This window comes from Trichosurus vulpecula, chromosome 6 (assembly GCF_011100635.1).
Source record: "Trichosurus vulpecula isolate mTriVul1 chromosome 6, mTriVul1.pri, whole genome shotgun sequence".
NCBI lineage: Eukaryota > Metazoa > Chordata > Mammalia > Diprotodontia > Phalangeridae > Trichosurus > Trichosurus vulpecula.
In genome coordinates, this window is record NC_050578.1 from 263,522,865 (window position 1) to 263,548,194 (window position 25,330).

The 25,330-nt window shown below is 34.3% G+C and overlaps 1 protein-coding gene and 1 pseudogene across 1 annotated transcript; both read left to right on the forward strand.

The window, feature by feature from the left end:
• Positions 1-5,984: 5,984 nt before the first annotated feature.
• On the forward strand, positions 5,985-6,834 carry LOC118855061 (annotated as a pseudogene).
• Positions 6,835-20,377: 13,543 nt separating this feature from the next.
• LOC118853994 (olfactory receptor 10AG1-like) lies at positions 20,378-21,310 on the forward strand. Its single transcript, XM_036764285.1, has one exon. It carries the CDS (start codon positions 20,387-20,389, stop codon positions 21,308-21,310), a length of 924 nt encoding a protein of 307 aa, XP_036620180.1. The 5' UTR covers positions 20,378-20,386.
• Positions 21,311-25,330: the final 4,020 nt, after the last annotated feature.

A 25,330-nucleotide genomic window follows, 5' to 3' on the forward strand; every position in this document is an offset into this window, starting at 1 on the left:
AGAGGGAGTTAGAGTTAGAGATGAGACAGAAAGAGAAACACGGTAAGAGATGAGAGAGAGAAAATAGTGACAGACAGAAAAAGAGAAAAAGACAGAAAAGAGAGAGAAGGGAGAAACAGGAGACAGAGAAAAAAGAAAGAGAGGAAGAGAGAAAAAGAGAGAGAGAGAGAGAGAGAAAGAAAGAAAGAGAGAGAGATTAAGAAAAACTTCCTATACTGAAGGAAATTCCACCTTTGATATTTCCACTTAATGAGTATATTCTGTGTGGAAACATCAGAAAGGAGATATATCCTCCTAATATATGATATTCAGCAATACTTTTGAACTCATATGATGCTCATGAGAGAGAGTCCAATGATTGTGGGTGAAAGATAGGAGACCAGACTGAAAATTAAAGCATTCTTCAGCATTCTAAGAAATCTTTCTTGTTAATAACAAATTCAGGTGCCTAGGAAACAAATTTAATTACTTATGACCTTTCAGACCCACTTAGAGTACACAGTCGATCTGCAGATTCCTGTGGCAAATACAATGCATAAGTAAAACATTTGCCAGGAGAAGGAAGGGTAGAGAAAAGGAAGATCAGGCAAAGGAAGAAAAGGAGAGTACTTTGAATGTAAATGGACAGATTTATGAGACTAGGAAAATGTTTGCTATATAAGACTAGTAGACCAGTGGAAAAACAAAAGAAACCTATTATAGTTCTAAGAGCAGGAATTATTTATTTATTTCATGAAGCAATCAGGGTCATACAGTTAGCAGTGTTAAGTGTCTGAGGACAGATTTGGACTCAGGTACTCCTGATTGAGGGACCAGTGTTCTATCTGCTGCATCACCTGGCCACCCAAGAGCACTTCTTTTAAGCAAAACTACGGAGTCTCTTCTTCTAGGATTGTAAGTAATTACTATAATAGATGAGACTGTCAGTTTAACATAGAGTGGCACAGTAGATACCGTGCTGGTGTTGGAAGCAGCAAGATTTATCTTTTTTTTATTTTTTTTGGAGAAACAAAGTAAATTTATTTTACAAACCTTGCAAGATTTGGGCACACCTCCATAATGGAGGAGGCAAGGTAAAAGGGAACCTGCCTTAATTTATACCCTTTTTTATTTAATTTATTTAGTATATTTAGTTTTCAGCATTAATTTTCACAAGAGTTTTAATTACTAATTATCTCCCCATTTCTACCCTCCCACCCACTCCAAGATGGCATATATTCTGGTTGCACCATTCCCCAGTCAGCCCTCCCATCTGTCATGCCACTCCCCTCCCATCCCCCCTTCCCTTCTTCTCTTGTAGGGCAAGATACATTTCTATGCCCCATTTCCTGTGTATCTTATTTCCTAGTTGCATGCAAAAACGTTTTTCTTTGTTGTTGTTTTTGAACGTCTGTTTTTAATACTTTGAGTTCCAAATTCTTTCCCCTCTTCCCTTCCCACCCACCCTCCCTAAGAAGGCAAGCAATTCAACATAGGCCACATGTGTATCATTATGTAAAACCCTTCCACTATACTCACATTGTGAAAGATTAGGTATGTTTTGCTCCTTCCTAACCTGTCCCCCTTTATTTAGCAAAAAGTAGCAAAATTACTCTTGATCTTGTGTTTCTCAAACAATTGCTTCTGATACATAATTTACAATTTCATTTCAGACAATGATATTTTTTGGCATTGAAAAGATCAACTCTTCTATTGTTAAATGCATAAAATTTATTGTTTTAATATTTTTAATTTTGATCCCCCTGCGTTGTTCTTCTACTGTGATCATGTCTCCTCAATGAGTGTGGTCTCTTTGTCAGATTGTTCATTCTGCTTACGTTGATACAGCTAATGAGAGGGAGACCCTTGCTTGGCTTTACCAACATATATGGTCACCTAGAAGGACCCTGCTCTAGCCCCTTTGATTTCTTTGTGTCTACTCTTGCTTTACAATTAAACCAAAAGATAAAGTTATACATATTTTACAGCTGTCCACTAATATAGACACATATGTATGGGAATCCCATCAAACGACACTCCCATAGCCTAGTCATCAGTTTTCCTGACACAAAAATCTTCACCAGTTTATTTACTTTTTATTTAAATATTCATTCATATATTAATGCATCATATGTATGTGGATATGTCTATGTTTTCTTCTATTTGTGCAGGGAATCTGGTGGCTATCTCTTTTCTGATGGTTAATAAGTACTTGGGTGCTATGAAAAAATTAAATATAGATTCAATTACCTCCATTGAAACAATCTCGTAATCATCTGCTCCCTGATAGTAGTCTCTTATTATATCTTAAAGTGACAGTAGCCCCTAGCTAGACCTGTTTAGAGGTATTATAGCCATAGTTTCAGGGCAAATGTAATACATGTTTAAGGGTAAATTTGCTTATAAATGATTATATTGTTCCATGGTCACTTTAGAATTTGATTCCCTTATTCCCTGCTAAGTAAGCATTGTCTCCAGTACAGTATGTTTCCTTCCCTAAATAGACACTTTGCTGTTCTGGAGGAATTATTAGACTTTTTGTGTATGTGTACCATGGAGTCCTTTGGCAGCATGACAATAAGGTTTTTAAATATGTAATATTATAAAGGAAACTAATTATATTAAAATACAGTTATCTATAGATATATTTAAAAATGCAAAAAGGAATACCAACTATAGAGGATGAAAATTAAATATTACTCCCCTTTGTCTTTAAAAAAAGTGAAAATATTAGTGAAAAACTGGGTCAGTAAAAAGAATATTTAAATGACAATGCCAAATATTTAAGAATAAATACAGCAGGCTGCTAGGGCCAGCTAGGTGGAAGTAAGTGGATAGACAGCAGCAACTGGAGTCAGGAACCTCCTATTCATGAGTTCAAATCTGGCCTCACACACTTACTAGCTATGTAACCTTGGGGAAGTCACTTAAGGTTCTTTGACTTAGTTTCCCATCTTTTAAATAATCTGGAGAAGAAAAGGGCAAAGCACTTAAGTATTTTTGCCAAGAAAACCCCAAATGGAGTTGTGCAGAGTCAGACACCATTGAAAAAAGACTCAATAGAAGAGATCACCATACCTTAGAAGCATTGAAAGTTGAGTAAGACCTTCAAATAAATGAATGTTTGGGATGAGGATTATAAAAATAACAGCAGTAGTCATAACAACAAAATAAACACAACACCAACAACCACCACCAATAATTAGAAAAAGCAAAAAAATAGACAAAAATGTGTAACATGGAAATGGACTCCACCACTGATATTTCAAAAAATATCTTCATGGGAATTTATTTATAAGAACAGAGATATTTTTAAGGAAATTCAGAATCAGGTCATCTCTACCAGAAATTATAGCAGCAGTATTCTCCAGAAGCACAGATTTACTGATCATTGAAGGGGATGGAAGGAAGAAAAACTTATTAAGCATTGACTATTTGCCAAGTAAAGTAATATTTATTAAACATTTACTATGTTCCATGTAACACTCTAAATATTATCTTATTTGATCCTCACAACAATCCTGGTCTATTGTCATTTTCGACTGAGGAAAATGAGGCTGACAGAGCTTGTGTGACTTGCCCAGGGTGGCAGAACTAATAAGATCTGTGGCCAGGTTTGAACTCATGCCTTCTTGACTCCAGACTCAATGTTCTATCTACCACACCACCAAACTGCAGAGAAACATTAAGTGACTGAACTTAAGTTGGACAATTGTTACCGATAAAGGCAAAAGGAGAATTCAAGTCCAATTAATTCCTTTCAACACATAACTGTGTACTGCATCCTCATACATTGGTAAAGAAAGAGGGGATTTGAGGAAGAGGTGGAGATTAAATACACAAAGGCAAGAATGTCATTGACATATTTTGTGGTTGAGGATCAGATCTAAATGTGGAAGGAATCTCAGTGTCACCTCAAATTAGAGATGAAGCAAATGAGACACAGAGAAAGTAAATGGCTACTTAATGGAAGTATTCAGAACAATGTTCAGTGGCAGAATTTGAATCCATCTTCGGCATCTAGGGCCAAGATGGCTAGAAGGACAGTCTGGTAGATTCAAGAACATTTTTTTAAATTTTTCTTTATATTTTAAATTCACAGAATAAAACAAGAATTTTCCGAACACATCACATAAAACAAAAACATGATTGCACATGAAACTGCAATCTACCATGTACAGTTTGCTATTCCCTCCAAAAATACAACAAAGGCATGATATAATGCTTTCTCTTTTTTTATCACCCCCTCCCTACTCTATAGATGGCTACCATTAGACACAAATAGATATATAAATATATGATATATACATATATTTGTGTATGTGTACATGTATGTATATGCGTATGTGTATATTTTTATTTGTGTATACTTGTATGTGTGTACAGATAGATATACATATATATCCCTATATGTGTCTCATGATGGATACATGTATATTATATATATGTAAAATTATTCTATGCATACTTCTATTTATCAATAATTTATCAATAAAGAACATTCTTTTAAAAAGAGAAGATAAGATTGTTTTGGTTCACGCAACAGCATCAGTCATCTTGGTACCTGCCATCATTCAAGAACCAAAAATTCCCCTCCTACTGTCTGATTTCATCCACTTCTCATATAGACCAGTTCTGCCTGAGGTACATCCCAGTTCATCCTCAAGTTTAAATCTTTGAACTATTATAAATTACCTCTCTCCTTGTCTTATTCTTCTAGTGAATATTTTTCAGGTATACGACTTTGGAAATGATCTGATCAAGATGATACAGTAAAGTGCCAAAAAGAGAAAATGGCCTGCTGAATGAAAAGGCATTAAAATGGGAAAAAGTGTTATTACAATTGATCAATTCTCTAAATTTGGAATTTTATGCATCAGTCTGCATATATCAGTCCTCAAATCATATCATAAAGCCAATCTAATCCACATACATTTATTGAATACATCACTTTGTGCAGGATTCAGTTCAAGGTAGATAAAATTATATATGGCATGCCTGTTGCCCTTAAGGTTCTCAGAACCCAGTACCCAGTACATATGATAGACATATGGAAAAGACCATTGAGCTTAAGCAGCATGCATTTGCTAACTGATAAACAAGACCTTAGCTTAACAGGAGCAAGGTCTCCCACTGCATCCTGAGGCTTTTGCAGTCATCTTAATCATTACCAGGACACTACATCCAGATGGCTCTGGAGGAGAAAGTGAGGCTGGTGACTTTGCACAGTCCTCCTTCAATCAAATCGAAGTCAATTGCAAGTCATGTCATCATCTGCCTAATGTGATGATCCTCTTTGAGAACAAAGGACAAACCAGACAACCATGGAAATCTGGTGCAGATGCTATGATACAATAATTCAAGAAAGGGGAAAAATATTTTGGCTGGGGATGGAAGGAGAAGCCTATACAGTGGAATGGAGAGAAATAAGATAAACTTTGAAAGAATGGCAGAATTATAATAAGCAGAGAAAATCAGAGAAAAATTTCCAGGCATGAAAAAAATGTCATCAGCAAAAATAGGATTTCTGAAAAATACAAGCAATAGAGATTGTACGGTTTGTGAAAATGTATAGTATTTCCTTTTTTTTCTCTTCCATATCTTCTATGAAGATGATGGCTCTTACTGTCAAGGAAATATATTATAAAACAGAACTGTTAAATATGGTGTGGAATGATGTTCCTTTTAATAAGGATAATTTTATCAAAGAATGGTAGCTACAGAACTTTAGCAGAGTGCTTGGTGAGAATGAGTGCTTAATCATTTATTGATTGATTTTGAGCTACTTCCCAAGAATGTAGAATGTTAGAATTGAGACAGAAATTGAAGTAACATAACGTAGAAGTTTGCCATTGGTGCTGTAAACATAAAATTAAATCTAAGAAGGTTTTGACAGATCCTTCAATCCAACTTTAACTGTTTTGTTGAGGGAAAGTGAGGACAAGAAAAGAAAAGTGATGGCTTCCTTCTGACTTCATCATTTCCATAGGCAGAAGAAAGACCCAATGGCAGAGGACAATCTCACACATGTGATGGAATTTATTCTCCTGGGATTTTCTGACCTTCCCAATCTCCAAGGGTATCTCTTTGGGATTTTCTTAGTCATCTACCTAAATATTCTGATAGGAAATGGTCTCCTCATTTTCATAACCAAGACTGATCCAACTCTCCAAACTCCCATGTATTTTTTCCTTTTCACTTGTAGAATGTGCTGTACAAGCTTGCTTCCTTTATATTCTGGGGGTGGCGGAGTGCTTTCTCCTGACTGTGATGGCTTATGACCGTTATGTAGCCATATGCAAGCCTCTCCACTATCCTTTCATCATGAACCACAAAGTATGCATGCAACTGGTTGTGGCTTCCTGGATGACTGGGGTCCCAGTACTGATAGAGCAGACATACCAGATTTTCTCTCTGAACTTTTGTGGTCCTAACAAAATCAATCACATTTTCTGTGATTGCCAACCTTTATTCAAATTGGTCTGTGGGGATCCCTATCAGATACTAGTCTCTACCTACATAGTTACTCTGATATTCATTCTAAGTCCTTTTCTATTGATACTCACATCCTATGTCAAAATCATAACTACTGTCCTGAAACTGCCTTCAACCTCAGGGAGAAACAAAGCCTTCTCCACTTGTTCATCTCACATAATTGTTGTGGGCTTATTCTATGGGTCTGCTTGTATTGTGTACTTTAGTCCTGAGTCCAGTCAATCAGGAATATCAGACAAAGTATTTGCTCTTTTGTACACCACTGTGACCCCAATGTTTAACCCCTTGATATATGGCCTGAGAAATAAGGATGTCATTGCTGCAATGAGAAAACTATTGCCTAAGTCTCCCAGATCATGAAATAATGAGTAAATTCTTTTTATGAGTGAACTCTGTCTTTCTCTTTATTCCACTGATCATATGATCATTTTCATTTTAACCATAGCATTCATATTGCAAAGAGATGGAAAGTCATCGAAATGGAGGTAGAGATAGAAAGTGAGAAATAACATGAAAGAGGCAGAGTTAAATATAGATTCAGAAACAGAAATATTATTTTGTTTGATGTGTTAATATATTTGAAACAAAAATCTCATATTCTGTTTCCATGGTTTCATTTGATTAATTATGCTTTTTTAAAGCAAATCACTTTGTCTTAACTTAAAACAGCTCTGTTTCCACACTACTAAAATTATGTCATTTTTCAGCTCCATTATTTTTCCTTTAATAATTTATTTTAGTCACTTTGGCCACAGTAATTGCTCAAAGACTAAAGGTACAATGGATCTGGGACCTAATTTGGGTAATATTTTACACCAGTCCAGAGGATTTGCAACTTTACTTCTGGTGAATAGTGAACGGGTTAATACCATGATCTCAACTGCCAGTGTATCTGTTTTTTATGTGTCAATGTTTATTAAACTTATGCAAATCGTTAAACTATAGCAAGAAAACAAAAAGAAATGAGGAGAATAAGACTGTAGAGAATCTTGCCACTAAGTCATATTCAGATTTAATTGGAAAAATGTTTCAATTTCTATGTCTAATGGAAGACTTTATATCTAATGAAAGACTACTTGAGGTCAAATCTGGACTCAGATATCCACTAGCTTTACGACACTGGGCAAGTCACCTTACCATGGGTGCCTCAGTTTCCTCATTTGTAAAATGAGCTGGAAAAAGAAATGACAAACCACTCTAGTTTCTTTGCCAAGAAAACCTCAACTGAGGTCACAAAATGTCAAGGACAACTGAAATGACAAAACAAAAACAAACAAAAATAAACAAACATCATCTTATAAAACTATCAGGAAAGAATAATAGCATGCTATTTTTTCATAAGATAGGCTTTTTTATTTGAAAATGTAAATTCCCAGAATCACTTTTGTAAGGTAATTCATATTCTATTTATTCCAATATGAATCTTCAAAAGAATTCCTCTACAGTTGCTTAGAGGTAAATGGTTACTGAAATATATCCAGTTAAGGATTGGGGTAGAGTACATAATGTGATACTTTGCAAGGTTGCCTGTTACACATCTGGATAGAGCTAATTATATAAATATAGATTCACACATATTTACATTTATACATACATGATACATATATGCATGCATATGTGCATATATGTATGCATACACACATGCATATGCATGTATTTGTGTGTGTATATATACAAGCATATGTTTTTCTCTTTCCATTAAAAAAAATATTGTATTTATAAGAGACCTATGGAAAATTAACTATCTTTCCTTTAGATAGATAGATCTATAGATATCAATAGATTGATATCAATATTGATCTAAATGTAGAGGAAGGAAGGAAGGAAGGAAGGAAGGAAGGAAGGAAGGAAGGAAGGAAGGAAGGAAGGAAGGAAGGAAGAAAGGAGATTTAGGTAATATAAGCAACAAAGCAAGAAGAATAGCAGTTACCACACTCAGAATGTCAATTCAGAATAATCTGCACAAGAGAAAAATAGCAAAATCCATAGACTAAAAAGAGATATGAAAGTGTCTGCTCCCTAGGCAATAAATATGAATAAGTTGTAGTTTAAAGCCAGAAAGTAAATTTAACTTCACATATGTTGCTGAAATTTTATCACATGAAACCACTAAATACTACATGACTTTGCGAGTGGTTAGCACTGTATTGTCTCTCCTCCATACCCCGAAGAGAGAAAACTGAAAATACTAACTTCAGGAAGGGAAAAAAGTAACCTAAAAGTGAAGGCTAGTGTTGGAATGAGTGAGTCAAGGAGAGAGAAGGAAATGTAGAAACCATTCTTTTCATGGGGAAAAAAAATGTCTGGTAGAGCAAACTTGCCTCTCAGATAATTGAAGACTGAAATTATGAAACCTCAGGGGGTGAAATAAATGATTACATTACATTTAAGATTACAAAGCATTTAGTAATTGTACTGTCAAGAAAAACAAACCATAATCTACCAATACAAAAGAGAATTTTAATGCAGACTGGTTCATGAGAAAATGTTAAGATAAAAATTAAGTCAGAAATCAAAGGTCTTGGAGCAGAAAAGAAGGAATTACAAACAACTGAAGTACTTATGATGGGCAATCTTTAGATTTACACACCTAAAATATAGAAGGGGAAGAAAAAATTTCTGCTAGGAAGCAAAATATAACTTTTAAAGAATTCATAAATTCTATAAAAGCCATTGTGACAGACCATTAAAATAACCTAAACTTGAGGTTCAGAAATTTCTCCCCAAAAGACAGAAAATTTAAGAATTTAAATAAGTAAGGTAATACAAGGAAAGTATCCCCCTCATTTGAATACAAACAGTAAAGTACTAATAACTTGTGAAGGAAAATTAATTTTAAAGTTAATACCAAATGTAATATTGCCTTTTCTCTCAAAAAGTGATCCTGACAGTAGCTTGAAGAAAAGCACTAGATATTAAAAGCCCTCAAGTTCATCCCTTTGTCAAATCTGTTCAGTGAAGTTTGGATTCAGTGAAAAGGCCTCACTTAAGGACCTAGAGAGCTCCATGTGGCCTCCATGCCGCAGGCTCCTCACCCCTGTCCTAGACATTGCAATGCTTTCATTTCAGAATTTCAATGACAAAGAAAAAAATTTGCAAAATTCCAGAAAACAGCAAAAATAACACAAGATTGCTAAACAAACATGTGAAATTAGGAAAATGTTTACCCCCTAAAAAAATACATTAAAGGTACAATGAAAAATAATGTTTTCCAAGGCTGCATCTGATTATTAGTAAAATATTCTGTTTAAAGTACATTTTAAGGGGCAATTAGGTGGCACAGGAGATAAAACATCAGTCCTGAAGTCAAGAGGACTTGAGTTCAAAATCAGCCTCAGACTCTTATAGCTCTGTGAACCTGGGCAAGTCACTTAACCCCAATAGATTAAATTTTAAAAAAAGTATATGTTATTCATTTAAACCAGAAAACTGCCAAGATCCTACAATCAGAAAGTAGTGAGGGATTCTGTTTGTCTCAGGTTTCTTTTTCCTTTCATATGTATTTCTCCAACAAAACAGGCCTTCCTGATTGCCCTCTCAGCTCTACAGGTATTCCTAAAGTCTGGACACATAGGCATTTTATGGCAAATGTGGAGTTATTGCATCAAGTTCACATGAATATTGCAAAGCACATCAACTTCTGCATTACAAATGATGGGAATCATATTGAAGATGTTATTTGTTAATATTCCAATTAAATCAAATGTTGTTGAAAATTTCTTTCATGTCATTTCTTGAAAATATGCATTTTTGCCTGTGTCCAGACTTTAAGAACACACTGTGGATGCCACCCCCCCCAAAAAAAAGAGAGAGAGAGAATAGTATTCCAGATATCTCTTCACACAACATCAAGATTAACTGGCCTTCCAGGAGCTATTCCAAACTTTCTCCTGCAAATCAGCAAAGTAACAAATAATCCATTTTCCTGTAAAATTGCTAAAGAGTCAATAGTCTCAGCTGGAACCCTTCTTACAAATTCAGTACTCAACGTACCCTCTTGTTTCTTCTTTGGCTCTTTCTTGAAGCTTCGTTTATTGGCTTTTTAACTAATAGTAACACCACAAATTAAAGTCTCCTATTAGTCAGTAAGTAACTCATCTTAACCTTCCAGTATAAAACTCAAAAACTTTTCAGCTATGGTCTTTTCACTGAGAAAGCTTGAAAGTACTCTATTTTATTGAAAATACATATTTTGCCTTGGAGCATTATACTCAGTTTTGCTGGGTAGGTGATTCTTGGTTTATAATCCTATCTCCTTTAACCTCTGCAATATCATATTCCTAGCCCTTTGATCCCTTAATGTAGAAGCTTCTGGTTCTTGTGTTTTCCTAATTCTGTTTACACAATATTCAAATTGTTTCTTTCTGGCTGTTTGCAGTATTTTCTCCTTGACCACTGACCCGTGTAATTTGGTGACAATATTTCTAGGAGTTTCCTTTTTGGGATTGTTTTCAAGAGGTGATCAGTGGATTCTTTCAATTTCAGAGGGTACTCTGGTTCTAGAATATCAGGGCAGTTTTTCTCGATAGTTTCTTGAATGAAGATGTCTAAGCTCTTTTTTTGATCATAGTTTTCAGGTAGTCCAATAATTTTTAAATTATCTCTCCAAGATCCATTCTCCAGCTCAGTGGTTTTGCAAATGAGATAATTCACATTGACTTCAATTTTTTCATTCCTTTGGTTCTGTTTTACAATTTTTGATTTCTCATAAAGTCACTAGCTTCCACTTGCCCCAATCTAATTTTATGGTGGTATTTTCTTCAGTGGTCTTTTGGACCTCCTTTTCCATTTGCTAATTTTTGCCTTTCAAGGCATTATTTTCCTCATTGGTTTGTGGAGCTCTTTTGCCTTTGGGGTCAGTCTATTTTAAAGGTGCTATTTTCTTCAGTATATTTTGGGTTTCCTTTAGCAAATTGTTGACTTGTTTTCCATGATTTTCTTTTCTTGAGGCAAACATTTTATTTTATTTTATTTTTTCCCATCATTTATTTATTTATTTGTTTGTTTGTTTGTTAATTAATTTATTTATTTATTCGATGTTTTAATTTTCAAGATTAATTTTCACGAGAGTTTGAATTATGAATTTTCTCCCCATTTCTACCTTCCCCCACTCCAGGATGGCATATATTCTGATTGCTCCATTCCCCAGTCAGCCTTCTCTTCTCTCACCGCACTCCCACCCCCTTTAACTTTTCCCTTATTTTCTTGTAGGGCAAGATACATGCTTGTGCCCCATTGCCTGTACATCTTATTTCCTAGTTGCATGCAAAAACCTTTTTTTGAACATCTTCTTTTAAAACTTTGAGTTCCAAATTCTCTCCCCTCTTCCCTCCCTACCCACCTCCCTAAGAAAGCAAGCAATTCCACATAGGCCACACATGTATCATTATGAAAACCCTTCCACAGTACTCATGTTGTGGAAGACTAAATATATTTTCCTCCTTCCCAACCCATTCCCTTTTTTTCAATTTTCTCCCTTAACCTTGTCGCTTTTCAAAAGTTTGTTTTTGATAACGTCTTCCCCCTGTCTGCCCCCCCTTCTATCATGCCCCCTTTTTGATATCCTTTCTCCTTCTTTCCTGTAAGGTAAGATACCCAACTGAGTGTGTATGTTATTCCCTTCTCATGTCAAATCCAATGAGAACAAGATTCACTCATTCCCCCAGACCTGCCCCATCTTTTCTCCCAATAGAACTGCCTTTTCTTGCCACTTTTGTGCGAGGTACTTTACTCCATTCTATCTCTCCTTTTCTCCCTCTCTCAATATATCCCTCTCTCATCCTTTAATTTGATTTTATCTTTTTGGATGTCATCCCTTCATATCCAACTCACCCTGTGCCCTCTGTCTATATGTGTGTGTGTATGTATGTACGTATTTATATATATATATATATATATATATATATATATATATATATATATATATATATATATATATATATTTAGATAGATAGATAGATATAGATATAGATATAGATATAGATATAGATATATTTTCTATTCAGATCTGGTATTTTCACTGAGAAAGCTTGAAAGTCCACTATTTTATTGAAATTCCATATTTCCCTTGGAGCATGATACTCTGTTTGACTGGGTATGTGATTCTTGGTTTTAATCCTAGCTCCATTGACCTCAAGTATATCGTATTCCAATTGCTTTGATCCCTTAATGTAGAAGCTGCTAGATCTTGTATTATTCTGATTGTGTTTCCACAATACTCAAATTGTTTCTTTCTGGCTGCTTGCAGTATTTTCTCCTTGATCTGGGAGCTCTGGAATTTGGTGACAATATTCCTAGGAGTTTTCTTTTTGGGATCTTTTTCAGGAGGCAATCGATGGATTCTTTCAATTTCTATTTTGCCCTCTTGCTCTAGAATATCAAGGCAGTTCTCCTTGATAATTTCTTGAAAGGTGATATCTAGGCTCTTTTTTTGATCATGGCTTTCAGGTAGACCATTAATTTTTAAATTATCGCTCCTGTATCAATTCTCCACATCAGTGATTTTTCCAATGAGATATTTCACATCGTCTTCCATTTTTTTCATTCCTTTGGTTCTGTTTTATAATGTCTTGATTTCTAAAAAAATCACTGGCTTCCACTTCTTCCAATGAAATCATTGGGGTAGTATTTTCTTCAGTGGTCTTTTGGACCTCTTATTCCATTTGGCTAATTCTGCCTTTCAAGGCATTCTTCTCCTCATTGGTTTTTGGACCTCTTTTGCTATTTGAGTTAGTCTATTTTTAAGGTGGTGTTTTCTTCAGTATTTTTTTGGGTCTCCTTTAGCAAGTTATTGACTTGTTTTTCATGGTTTTCTTGCATCATTCTCATTTCTCTTCCCATTTTTTCCTCTACTTCTCTAACTTGCTTTTCCAAATCCTTTTTGAGCTCTTCCATAGCCTGAGATCAGTTCATGTTTTTCTTGGAGGCTTTCGATGTAATCTCTTTGACTTTTTTGACTTCTTCTGGCTGTACATTTTGGTGTTCTTTGTCACCAAAGAAAGATTGCAATGTCTGAGTCTGAATCTGAGTCTGTTTTCACTGCTTGGCCATGTTTCCAGCCAACTATTTTACCCTCGAGTTTTTCATGGGGGTATGGCTGCTTGTAGAATAAAGAGTACTTTCTCCCAAGCTTCATGGGATGTGCTGTTTTTTTCAGCGCTATTTCCACACTGCAGACTCTGCCAGACCATCTATCCTCCTCCCCCTAGAAAGGCTAACATGGACTGGACTCAGATCTTAAGCAGGCTCTGCACTCCTGCTCAGATCCACCACTTAATTCCTCCCACCAGGTGGGTTTGAGGTAGCAAGCAACTGCAGCTGTAGTTCTGTAGCTGCACCACCCCTGCTTCCCGGTAGTGGTTGAACTGGGAACTCCTCTCACTCTGTTCCCTGAAGCTTTTCCCACTAACATTCTCTGCTGTCTTTGGAGTTTGTGGGTTGAGAAGTCTGGTACCTGCCATAGCTCACTGATTCAGGGCACTAGGGGCTGTTCTGCCCAGCTCCTGGTCTGTTTGGTTTATATGACAGGAAAGTTTTAGAGATATTTTAAATTGAATTTATTTATTAGTGATTTCCTTTTTAATATTTTAATAGTACTTTTCACCAATTATGTTGAGATAATTTTAGCATTCTATTTTATAAGATGTTGAGTTCTAAATTTTTCTCCCTTTTTCCTCTCCTCCACTCTTCTGAAAATGATATAGCTGATATATGTCCTATCAGGTAAAACATATTTCCCTATTAGTCATAGCTGTGAAAGAAGAAACAGATCAAATGGAAAAATGGAACATCAACATGTAAAAGAATAAAGTGTGTGTGGGGGGGAAATATGATTTGATTTTTCCAGGTTTTTCTGAAATCTGCCTGCTAATGATTTTTTAAACATACAATAGTATTTCCATTACATCCACATACCACATCTTGTTCATACATTCCCCAATGGATGGTCATCCCCTCAATTTCAAGTATTTTGTCACCATGAAAGGGGATGCTATAAATATTTTTGCACATGTATGTACTTTTCACTTTTTTTAAGATCTATGATGCAGGCCTAATTGTGGCTTTGCTGGATCTAAGGATATGAATAGTTTGGTTGCCATTTAGAGACATTTCCAAATTGCTCTCCAGAATGGTTGGATCAATTCATCACTTCAACAACATGGCATTAGTGTCCCAAATTATTATGGTTGGTGGTTCTGTGGACATCCAAGTCCTCTTTTCAGAGTGGACAAGTATGAGAAACATCTACTCAAATGTGCTCCACTCAGATAGAATCAACCTAGGTGAGACACTGGAAAATAACTTACTCAAGGCTATACAATAAAAAGTAGTAGAATTGGGATTCAAACCAATGTTTAAGATGGATAATCCAGCATGCCTTGGCATAATACTCTGTGCCCCAATGCACTATGGGGATACGGTATGCCTTTCCAAGATCTAAGCAATGAGGGCTACATGGGAAAACACCAAATGCTTTCTTTTACAGGTGGATGCTAAAGAGAAGACTGTGTTTGTTCTAAGCTACAAAGAAGGGACCAATTTATTTCCAAATAATTGAATAGAAACTTTGAGAAACATCAATTTTATAATATTAGTTAAAACATCCTACCATTTGATATCTGATTTTTTTCACAATAATACTATGATTCAAAGAATTCAAAACATCATCATTCATCCAGTTAGTTGTGATCTTTTAATAAGAAGACATTTAGGAATCAAAAAGCCAGGGTTGTAATATGTCCCCATGGCTCAAATTCACAGATTTTTCCACTACATAACACTGCCTCATTAGGAGATGTTTAGAAGACTGGACTTTGAGCCAGAAGATTTCTCTCATTAAAATTTGATGAGAATCATGGGAGAACTGTCCCCAAAGAGCACCAAAGGTCAGGAATCACTTCTACTTAAACAGTGTGGTGATTTGATCACAATGGTCATTTTTAGAAAGAGTCCAGTTTGTCTTTCAAATTTGGGTAGTATACGGTAGTATATGGAAGTATATGTTAATGCTTAAGCAAGAAAAAGAATACCTTAGTGGAAAGAGTCATGAGAGTCCTGCATTCAAACCTTCTTCTGACACTTACCCACTGTGGAATTTTGGGCACGTTATTAAGATTGTTTGAGTCCCAGTCTCCTAATAGGTCAAAGGAAAAACCTGTAATACCTATATTAGAGTGCTGGTGTGAGGATAAGATGTGATAATATATATGAAGAGCTTCCCAAACATTAAAGGACCTTATTTATGCTAGTTATTATATTTTTATATTATTTCCAATAAATTGATTAAAGAATTCCCCTGGATAGGATTTAATCTCATCTAAGAAAGGTAAGTGTGAAATCTTTTGTTTGCTCACCTCCAACTTCTCTGAGTATAAAGGATTTTGTAGACTCTCTCATCTAGAAGCTTCTTGAAAGCTCTAAAGTACATAAAACTTCTCAGGACTCACAAATTTTAGAGGCAAAATGCCCAAAGAACGAATTTTCACCCCACAATAAACACTGATCTATCTATGTATCAAGACAAAAAAATAAAATAAAAGCGAAGCAAAAATAAAAAGATCATTCTTTCCTCAGCCAAATAAAATCACAATGCTTTGGCTGTAGCTGCTTATTTGTTTTCTACTTTTTTTTAATTTTTGATGCCTGTTTTTCATCATGTCATTGTTATTACCAAGTATATTACCACTCCCATATCCCTTTTAACAAAAAAAAAATAAACAGTTAAGGAAAACAACACATTAAAGAAACAGTATTGACTAACTTTTTGTTTTACTTTATTTATTTTAAAATATTTTATTTTTCCAAATTACATGTGAAGACAGTATTTATCATTCTTTTTTTTTCTAATTTTGAAATCCAGTGATTAGCAATCTGATATAGGGTATACATGTACAATTGATAACTTCTTTAACTATCTGCAACCATAGCTCTTCTGACCTGCAATGCTATGAGGAAGGAAATATGTTTCAGCATCTTTTCCAGGAGTAAATCCATTATTGAAATTTATCTGAACTCAGCTGTGTCTTAGTTTTCTTTTCATTCACATTAGTGTAGACTTTGTGGGTGCTTTTATGCTACTTGTATTTCTTTCCTCTGAAGTCATTTAAAACTTGTTTTTCCCTATTTATTTAAGTCCTCACATTCATTTTCCATTGTATACAGCATTTTGTTACATCCCTGTGAAAAAAACATTGCTGGATTGAAGTCTAGACTCTTTTATCCAGCATTTTTTTCTTCTTTCACAAAAAGGACTATTAGTATTTTCTTTATGTAATACCTTTCTGTCACTGACTTTCTTAAAGCCAAATTAGTGGGATTGCTGAGCCAAAGATTGTAAATAATTCATTGACATTTCTTGCATAATCCCAAATATTCTCAGACTATTTGAATTTTAAGAGCTCCAGTAGCATGTTAGCAGTGTGTTTATATTCCCAAAGAAGCTCAAAACTTGATTATTTTTATTATCTTTATCATATTATTTTGTATTTTTATTTTATATTATATTAGAGATCTGTCATATTACATATATATTACAGGATAATTTATATACATATAATATTATTTTATAATCTATATTATATAAAGAGTAATAGTATATATATATAATGTATATATAATTATTTTATTTTATCATTTTTATCATATTAGCTACTTTGTAATTTGTGGAAAAAACAGAATTCTTGTTTTCATTTCTCTTATTAGTAATGTTTTTAATGGTTACTGACAATTTCCAATTTGTATATTGTATATGCAATTTGGTTATATTATTTGATTTCTCATCTATGTGTGAATAATAAATCTTAATATTATCTCTCTATAACAATTTCAAATATCTTGGGAATATTAATGCTTTGTCAAGGATATATGAACATTACTCTTTTAATTAATGGAGTTAGGAAGACTTCCTGAGTTTAAATGTGACCTCAGATACTTACTATCTGACCCTGGACAAATCACTTAAACCTGTTTGTCTCCCTTTCTTCGCCTATAAAATGAGCTGAGGAAGGAAATGGCAAACTACTCCACTATCTTTGCCTAGAAAGCCCTGAAAAGAATCAGGAAAAGCCAGACACAACTGAAATAACTGAACAGCAACAATGAATATTTAGCATATTAGAACTTAGTAGACACAATAATATATCAGAATCTCATTTTTATTCATTAACCTTTGATGAGAAATCTGTATATGGGAAATACAGAATGAAAATATCCTTGGGACTTCAACAAATGAAATAACTGAAATTGGTGCACTGCCACAGACAAGATCATTTCCCATAATTTCTTCTATATATGCTGATCCATTAAAAAATTAAGAATACTTAAAGAACTCTTAAAACAGTTTTAACTTCTCAACTGTTAAAAGTTAAGAACAAATTGAATTTTGAATACCAAATACTCTTACTCTCAAAGCTATGTGGAAATGAAAAGATTTCAAAATCTAGAAACCAATTAAAAGAAACCAGACCCATTTGTCAATGGTATGACTTGTGTATCATCAAATTGTCCCAAAGATGAGGTCTGTGAGCCTATAGTTAATAAGATGGCATCCTAATACTTTAAAAATCATTTTCCCCTATACAATAGTCCACAGAACATTAATGAATTAAGATTATTAAGAGGATTGTGATATCATATCATATAATGATCAGATGATAATGAAAGGAATGATGATGTTTTGCCTTAGTGTGCCAATTTTTACATTTTTCAAAATGTTTCAGATGCACCTTTTCTATTAATCTTCATAACAAAAGGCAGACAGAACTGAAAATATTGTTTCTGTTTCATATATGAGAAAGAACATGAGAAGTACAATAATAATAATAAACTTTACATACAGTTCATTATATAATCAGGACTTCATGAAATTTAATCATATCTGTCTTCTAGCATAAAGCTGAGTATCACCACCTCTTTTCTAAGGTTCAGAAATGGGGGTTTGGAGATGAAGGTGGGTCAGATTAAAATCTTAAGTGATAATGAAATATTCTGTAGTCAGAGAATCATAAACACTGAGCTCAAAGGGATATGAGAAGTTGGCTACTCCAATACTTTCATAATATAGAAGAGGAAACCAAGGCAAAATAAAATTCTTTCACTTGTTGAAGGGAGCTGATAATAAACATCAAAAGAGAGACTTGAATACAGGTTTTCTGACTACAGATGAAAAGTATTTCAGACAACTCTAGACTGCCACACGGAACACACCAAGATAGCTAGAGGAATAGCATGTTTGGGATCCAGAACAGACCTTTACTAAATTTAAAGAAGTTACAGTATTTTGTTTTGTTCTTTCTTATCAGATCTACTTTAAGAAATAACAATCCTCTACACCGGTCCATACCTTCAAGAACCTAGTATTCTCCTTACTCCATGATTTTATTGAGTTCCTACATGGAACAAATTTACCAGGGTCATGTTTCACCTCAAGCTAAAACTCAAATTGATCCAACATAATAATGCATACATGTATCTGTGTGCACATATAGGTGTGTGCAAACACACATACACAAATATATGTATATGTGCATGTACATGTATATACATGTTGGTTAACATATTTTAAGGTGTTTCTATGTTTAATTTAAAATCTCAGTATAGTAGACATTCCATTGGGAATGAAAGGCTTGATGAATTTAATGCTATTCATTTGTGACTACATTTGACTGAATATTTAAATATGATATTTTAAACATCAGCCAGTAAAAGAAATGTTTGGGAGTAGGAAGTGTCCCTAAAATCATATCATAATGGTGATCTACTCCTTCAAAAATGCATTTATTAATCATTTCTTATGTTCAAGATATATGGAGATATACAAGACAAGACCTTTGTTGTCAAAACACTTCGGAACAGTCATAGGATGTATAAAAAGATCCCTGTGGGAGCAGTAGGCAAATGTGCATAATATGTGTATGCCCACACACACATACATATACATATTCATATATACACATGTGTGTGGTATATGTGTAAATGTGAGTATTTATATATGTAAATGTGTGTATAGTTACATGTATATTGTATTGTGTGTGTGTGCTTTGTATTTATTGTATGTATGAGTATATACATATATACATTCATGTACATAGATAGATAGATAGATAGATAGATAGATAGATACATATGCTACTTAACAAATTACATAACAAATTTAGGTAGAATTTTCATGAACTACTAGTTAAAGGATGGGTGAAATGTCTGATATCTAAAGTGCCACACAGAAGAAAGAGTAATGCCAAACAAAAATTCACACGCAGAAAAAAGAGCAAAGATGAGACAAGGCTTGAGAGAATTTGTAGATTCTGATAATAAGAGATCAGGGAAAATTTTCCAGGCAGGAAGAAAAACATCAGTAAAGCATAGAAGGGCTAAAAAAAGACAAGGAACATAAGACCAATACTACTTAAGGAAATTAACAATATATACATTTTTCCTATTTCATATCTTATATGAGATCTATGGCTTCTGCTCGAAGGAGAATATCATCTTTGAAAATAAAAACGTTAGCTGCAAAATGGTGTTGCAAATGCTGTTTATGAGATGTAGGGTGATTTTAAAAGTTTTAGTGGATAGCATTTCTTAGATCCATGTTTTCATGCAAATATCCAAAGAAGGTGCTCATAAAACTTTAGTAAATTCCCTGACACATAGTAAATATTTAACAACATTCAATCCTTGATTTTGGCCTTCTGACAGAGAATACAAAATGTTAACATGAAGAATAGAGTGTGAGAGGCTAGCTTTAGAAGAGAAGGTTAAATCAAAATTTATTAAAGGTAAGAGTGATATAGATCATCTAGTCAGCACCCTACTTTTCCTTTTAATTTTTCTGAGATGGAAACTGAACCTAGGGAAGGAAAGCTATGTGCTAGTTTTGATTTCAATATTTCCACAGGCAGAAGAAATTGACAAAATGGAAAGAAGCAATGTCACATTTGTGGTGGAATTCATTCTCCTGGGATTGTCTGAACTTCCCAATCTCCAAAGGCTTCTATTTGCAATTTTCCTAGTCATCTATATCAGTATACTTATAGGAAATGGCCTCCTCATTGTCATAACTAAAACTAATCCTGCTCTTCAAACACCGATGTATTTCTTCCTTGGGAACTTTTCCTTCTTAGGAATCTGTTACACATCAGTCACTCTCCCTAGAATGCTCAGAGACCTTTGGACTCAGAAGGAAAATATTTCACTCCTCTCTTGTGCTCTACAAACTTGCTTCCTTTATATTCTGGGAGCAGCAGAGTGCTTGCTCCTGGCTGTGATGGCTTATGATCGCTATGTGGCCATTTGTAAGCCTCTCTACTATCCTCTCATCATGAATCACAAGGTGTGCGTCCAGCTGGTGATTGCCTCCTGGATCACAGGGATACCTGTCCTGATAGGACTCACATATCAGATTTTCTCTCTGAACTTCTGTGGTTCTAACAAACTCAATCATTTTTTCTGTGAAGCCCCACCATTACTGGAGGTGGCCTGTGGGGAAACATATCAGAAAGAGCTCTCTGTCCATGGTGTTGCTCTCCTTTTTGTCATGATTCCCTTTCTGTTGATACTCACGTCCTACATCAAAATCATCACCACCATCCTGAGGCTGCCATCAAATTCAGGGAAATCGAAAGCCTTCTCTACTTGCTCTTCTCACCTCATGGTTGTAGGTTTATTCTATGGGACTGGTAGTATTGTGTATTTGCGACCCAAATCCAATCATTCAGCCACATCAGACAAAGTCTTCTCCCTTTTCTATACTATTGTGACTCCAGTGTTTAACCCCATGATATACAGCCTGAGGAATAAAGATGTAATTCTTGCACTGAGAAAACTCTTTACAAAATGATATGATGCATGAAGCAAATGTTAAAATCTTTATGCATTTTTTTCATGTACCATTTGATAAAATCTGCTTTCCTTTACTTGAAAGCCCAAAATGATTTATTCTCCAAATCTAAACTTATTTAAAGATGAGAAAGCAATAGGAGGGAAACAAAGGCTCAGGGTGAGAATGAGATGTACATTGTTAGTGAACAGTCATTCCACAATTTTTAATGGTAGGATTGTCTCATATGTAGATTGCACATGTTTTTTGTTTCTTGTATTATCCATAGTTCAGGCATTTTTGCTGCTTCCTAAAATTTCAAATGAAATTTACTTAAAACCTACTAGTTATTAAAGGATATTTAAGGTGTCAGGGAAATATGAGAGCCATGTTTGTAATATTAAGGAAACTCAAGATTATCTTAGGTCACACTTTGCAAATGATGCTATTATCTCTTTCTCTGAAACATGTAAAAAGTTGATGATTGCACTGTCATAATTAACTAGAGTTATGTTAAAAGAATATAAGTGATTTAACATACATATTGTTATCAGTGGAAATATAGCTACTCTATTTGACCAAGTAGACAGGCACATTTGTTCTCATTAATTCCCATCCAAAGCTTAAAATTTGTGGATATCCTTCTTTGGAACCGAGTTAGTGAAATTATGTAAAAGAATAAAACAATCAGAATCTAAAAGGTAAACCTAAAACTCATCAGGCAGCTAACACCATACAGTGATTTGATCATTTCATAATTTATTGAATGTTTGCTATGCGCAAGACAAATCTATAGTCCTATATTATTTCCTAATTTATATATAAGTTTCTCTATTTTCTCTGGTGTAGGATTTTTTTTAAACTAGTTTTAGAGTTTGAGATTTTTTCCTGTCATGGTATAGTGATGATAATTCCCATAAAGTCCATTCTTTATCATATGAATTCTATTTAGTATTTTGGATGACTGATTACATATCATTTTTTCCTCCTGATTAACTACTTCTATGTCTGATGAAACTTAACACTCCATGTCAAATTGAAGGCCAAACCAGCTTTATAATGAACTCTTGGATTCTTGGCAGTTTCTGTAGGCCTTTTCTTTCTTTTTTTTTTTTTAAACTGGAGATGTCTACTTCAGCAGACAGGAAACGTACACGAGTGCCATCTCACTTGATATTTGACGGTTGGGGGAAAAAGTCACATAAGATCTGATTGTATAATCGATTGATGCTTTAAAATCATTGCTGTTAAGACTTTGAGTTGTATATGATAAGAATATTAAAATTGTAATGATTTATACAATGTTGTTTATGTGAATCCTCTAAAGCACCGTGCATTGAAGGGAAATATTTGCAATAAAGTAGCTTTGAATGTTAAAAAAATAAAATAAAATCTTTATGCACATATATACATAAATATGTGTATATATACATACATATATGTGTATATATAATATGTATGTGTGTAGAGACATATATGTGTACATTATTTCCTCTCCATTTGTCATGTTTGTGTTAAATAAATGGATTTCTTTTCTCTTATAAGACATCTACTGCACATTTAAAACAAAGTACAAGAAATTATATTTAAGAATACCCAACACCTGCCTAAAATTTCCATTTAAAATTGTGCTATTCCCAAACGACTAAAATTGATGTGAAAGAATGGAAAGATCAAAGTACTAACATTGTCTCTCTTGCTCATAAGCTAGGACAGAAGTTAGAACATGCTGAAAACATAGAACTTATACTTTTAAAGGACAATGCGCATACCTACTCCAAAAATCATCCTCGATCGTTGAGGATTAAGGTAATTCCAAATTTATACTATGAAAGAAATATTTTCCTGAGTTCTAAAACACAGAAGAATAAAAAAATAAAGTAATAGACCAATTCCCCTAATAAATATTGAGATATTTTCTCCATAAAACTTGTGCAAAGATTAAACAACCTAACAACAACAACAACTAAATCATCAAGACCAAGAGGAAAAATCTGCCCTGTGATTCAAGGACTGTTCAATGCTTTAACTTTAGGGGTATAATTGATAGAATTAATATGATTAAAAACATGCTTATATCAATAAATTTGGCAGAAAAAGAAAACCTTTTGACAAAATAGAGCACAAATTCGTGATAAATATGTTTTAAAATTAAAGTTGTTATTGATTTTTATAATGTGCAAATAAAACCTCCCAGTATCTATTCAAATTCAAAAAAAGAATATATCACAGAAATAAAAAAGTGAAATTTTTTCTCAAAATATAGTAAGTATATGTTATTAAGCAGCCATAGGAGCTTCCCCCTGCTGCTGCCACCAATGCTGCTTCTGCACCACATCTGCTGCCCTGGGGTTGGGGTAGGACCACACACCACCACCACCACCACCACCACCCCCCATCCAGCAGTTTTCCCACTAACCTGCTCCATTTTCTTTGGCATATGTGGGTTGAAAAATCTGGTAACTGCTACAGCTCAGTGATTCATGGCCCCAAGGCCTCCTCCACCCCCCTCCCAGTCTGTTTTGTTCCTGCTGCAGCCCATGCTAGGCTTTGATTCACTCCTAGCATGGTGCTGCAGAACCTTTCCAGCAACCATCCGGGCTGTCCTGGGCTGGAAACCTGCTTCCATCTGCTATTTCATGGGTTGCGCAGCCCTGGAATTTGTTCAGAGACATTTTTTTCATGTGTTTGGAGGGACCTGGGGGAGACTGTAAGCAAGTCCCTGCTTTCCAGCCACTATCTTGGCCTACATGTAGTCTTTCATTATTTTCCCATCTAATATAAATCTCTTCTCAAAAATTCACATTTTTGTACATTTTAAAATATTTTACTTGTATAAATTCTGTCTCATTTGAAATATTGTGCATTACTTCAGAAAAAGTGCTCATTCATTTCTGGTATTTTATCCAAGATATAGGAGCTGGCAAATGCTTTTTTTTTAATTAACTTGTGGATTCTTTTTTTTAGCCTAAAATCAGTTCATAACAATTTTTCCATTCACCTTAGGATTTGCACATTTATTATTTCTGACTGAACAACAAAACAATGTCATCATATTTGTATGTTATTTTTTCTTCAATTTCCTATTAATATATTGTTTTCAGTATTAGGTACTTCCCCCCATCCTTTATTTTAGTTCTTTAGTTTCTACATCTTGTAACAGAGTTTCTGGGGAATGAGCAGAAATTCATTTTTCATGCATAAATCAAAATCAGGATATTAGGCTTATTGGACCACTTCACAAATCTACCAACAATGCACTGATGGTTTCCTGTGTTTAGCAGCTCCAATATTCAGTGTTTTCATATCTTTTTTAACTTAAGAATTTTTATTGTTTATATGATAGGAAAGTTTGAGAGATATTTTAAATTGCATTTATTTATTAGTGATTTCCTTTTTAATATTTTAATAGTACTTTATTTTTTTACCAATTATGTTGAGATGATTCTAGCATTCATTTATACAAGATTTTGAGTTCTAAATTTTTCTCCCTCCTTCTTCCCCTCCCCTCTTCTGAAAATGATATAGCTTATATAAGTAACACCATGTAAAACATATTTCCATATTACTCATATTTGGGAAAGAAGAAACAGACCAAATGAAAAATAAAAAAGAAGAACAGCATGTAAAAGAATATAGTGGGTAGGGGGAGTATGCTTTGATTATTCCAGGTTTTTCTGAAATTTGCTTGCTCATTATTTTTTTTAACACACAACAGTATTCCAAGTATTCCATTATATTCACTTACCACAGCTTGTTCAGACATTCCCCAACTGATGATTATCACCACAATTTCCAATATTTTGTCACCATAAAAGGGGATGCTATAAATATTTTTGCACATATATGTACTTTTCACTTTTTTTAAGATCTGTGATGCAGGCCTAATTGTGGTATTGCTGGATCTAAGGATATGCATAGTTTGGTTGCCATTTAGAGACAGTTCCAAGCTGCTCTCCAAAATGGATGGATCAATTCACCACAACACCAATAGGGCATTAGTGTCCCAAAATATTGTAGTTGGTGCTTATGTGGTCATTC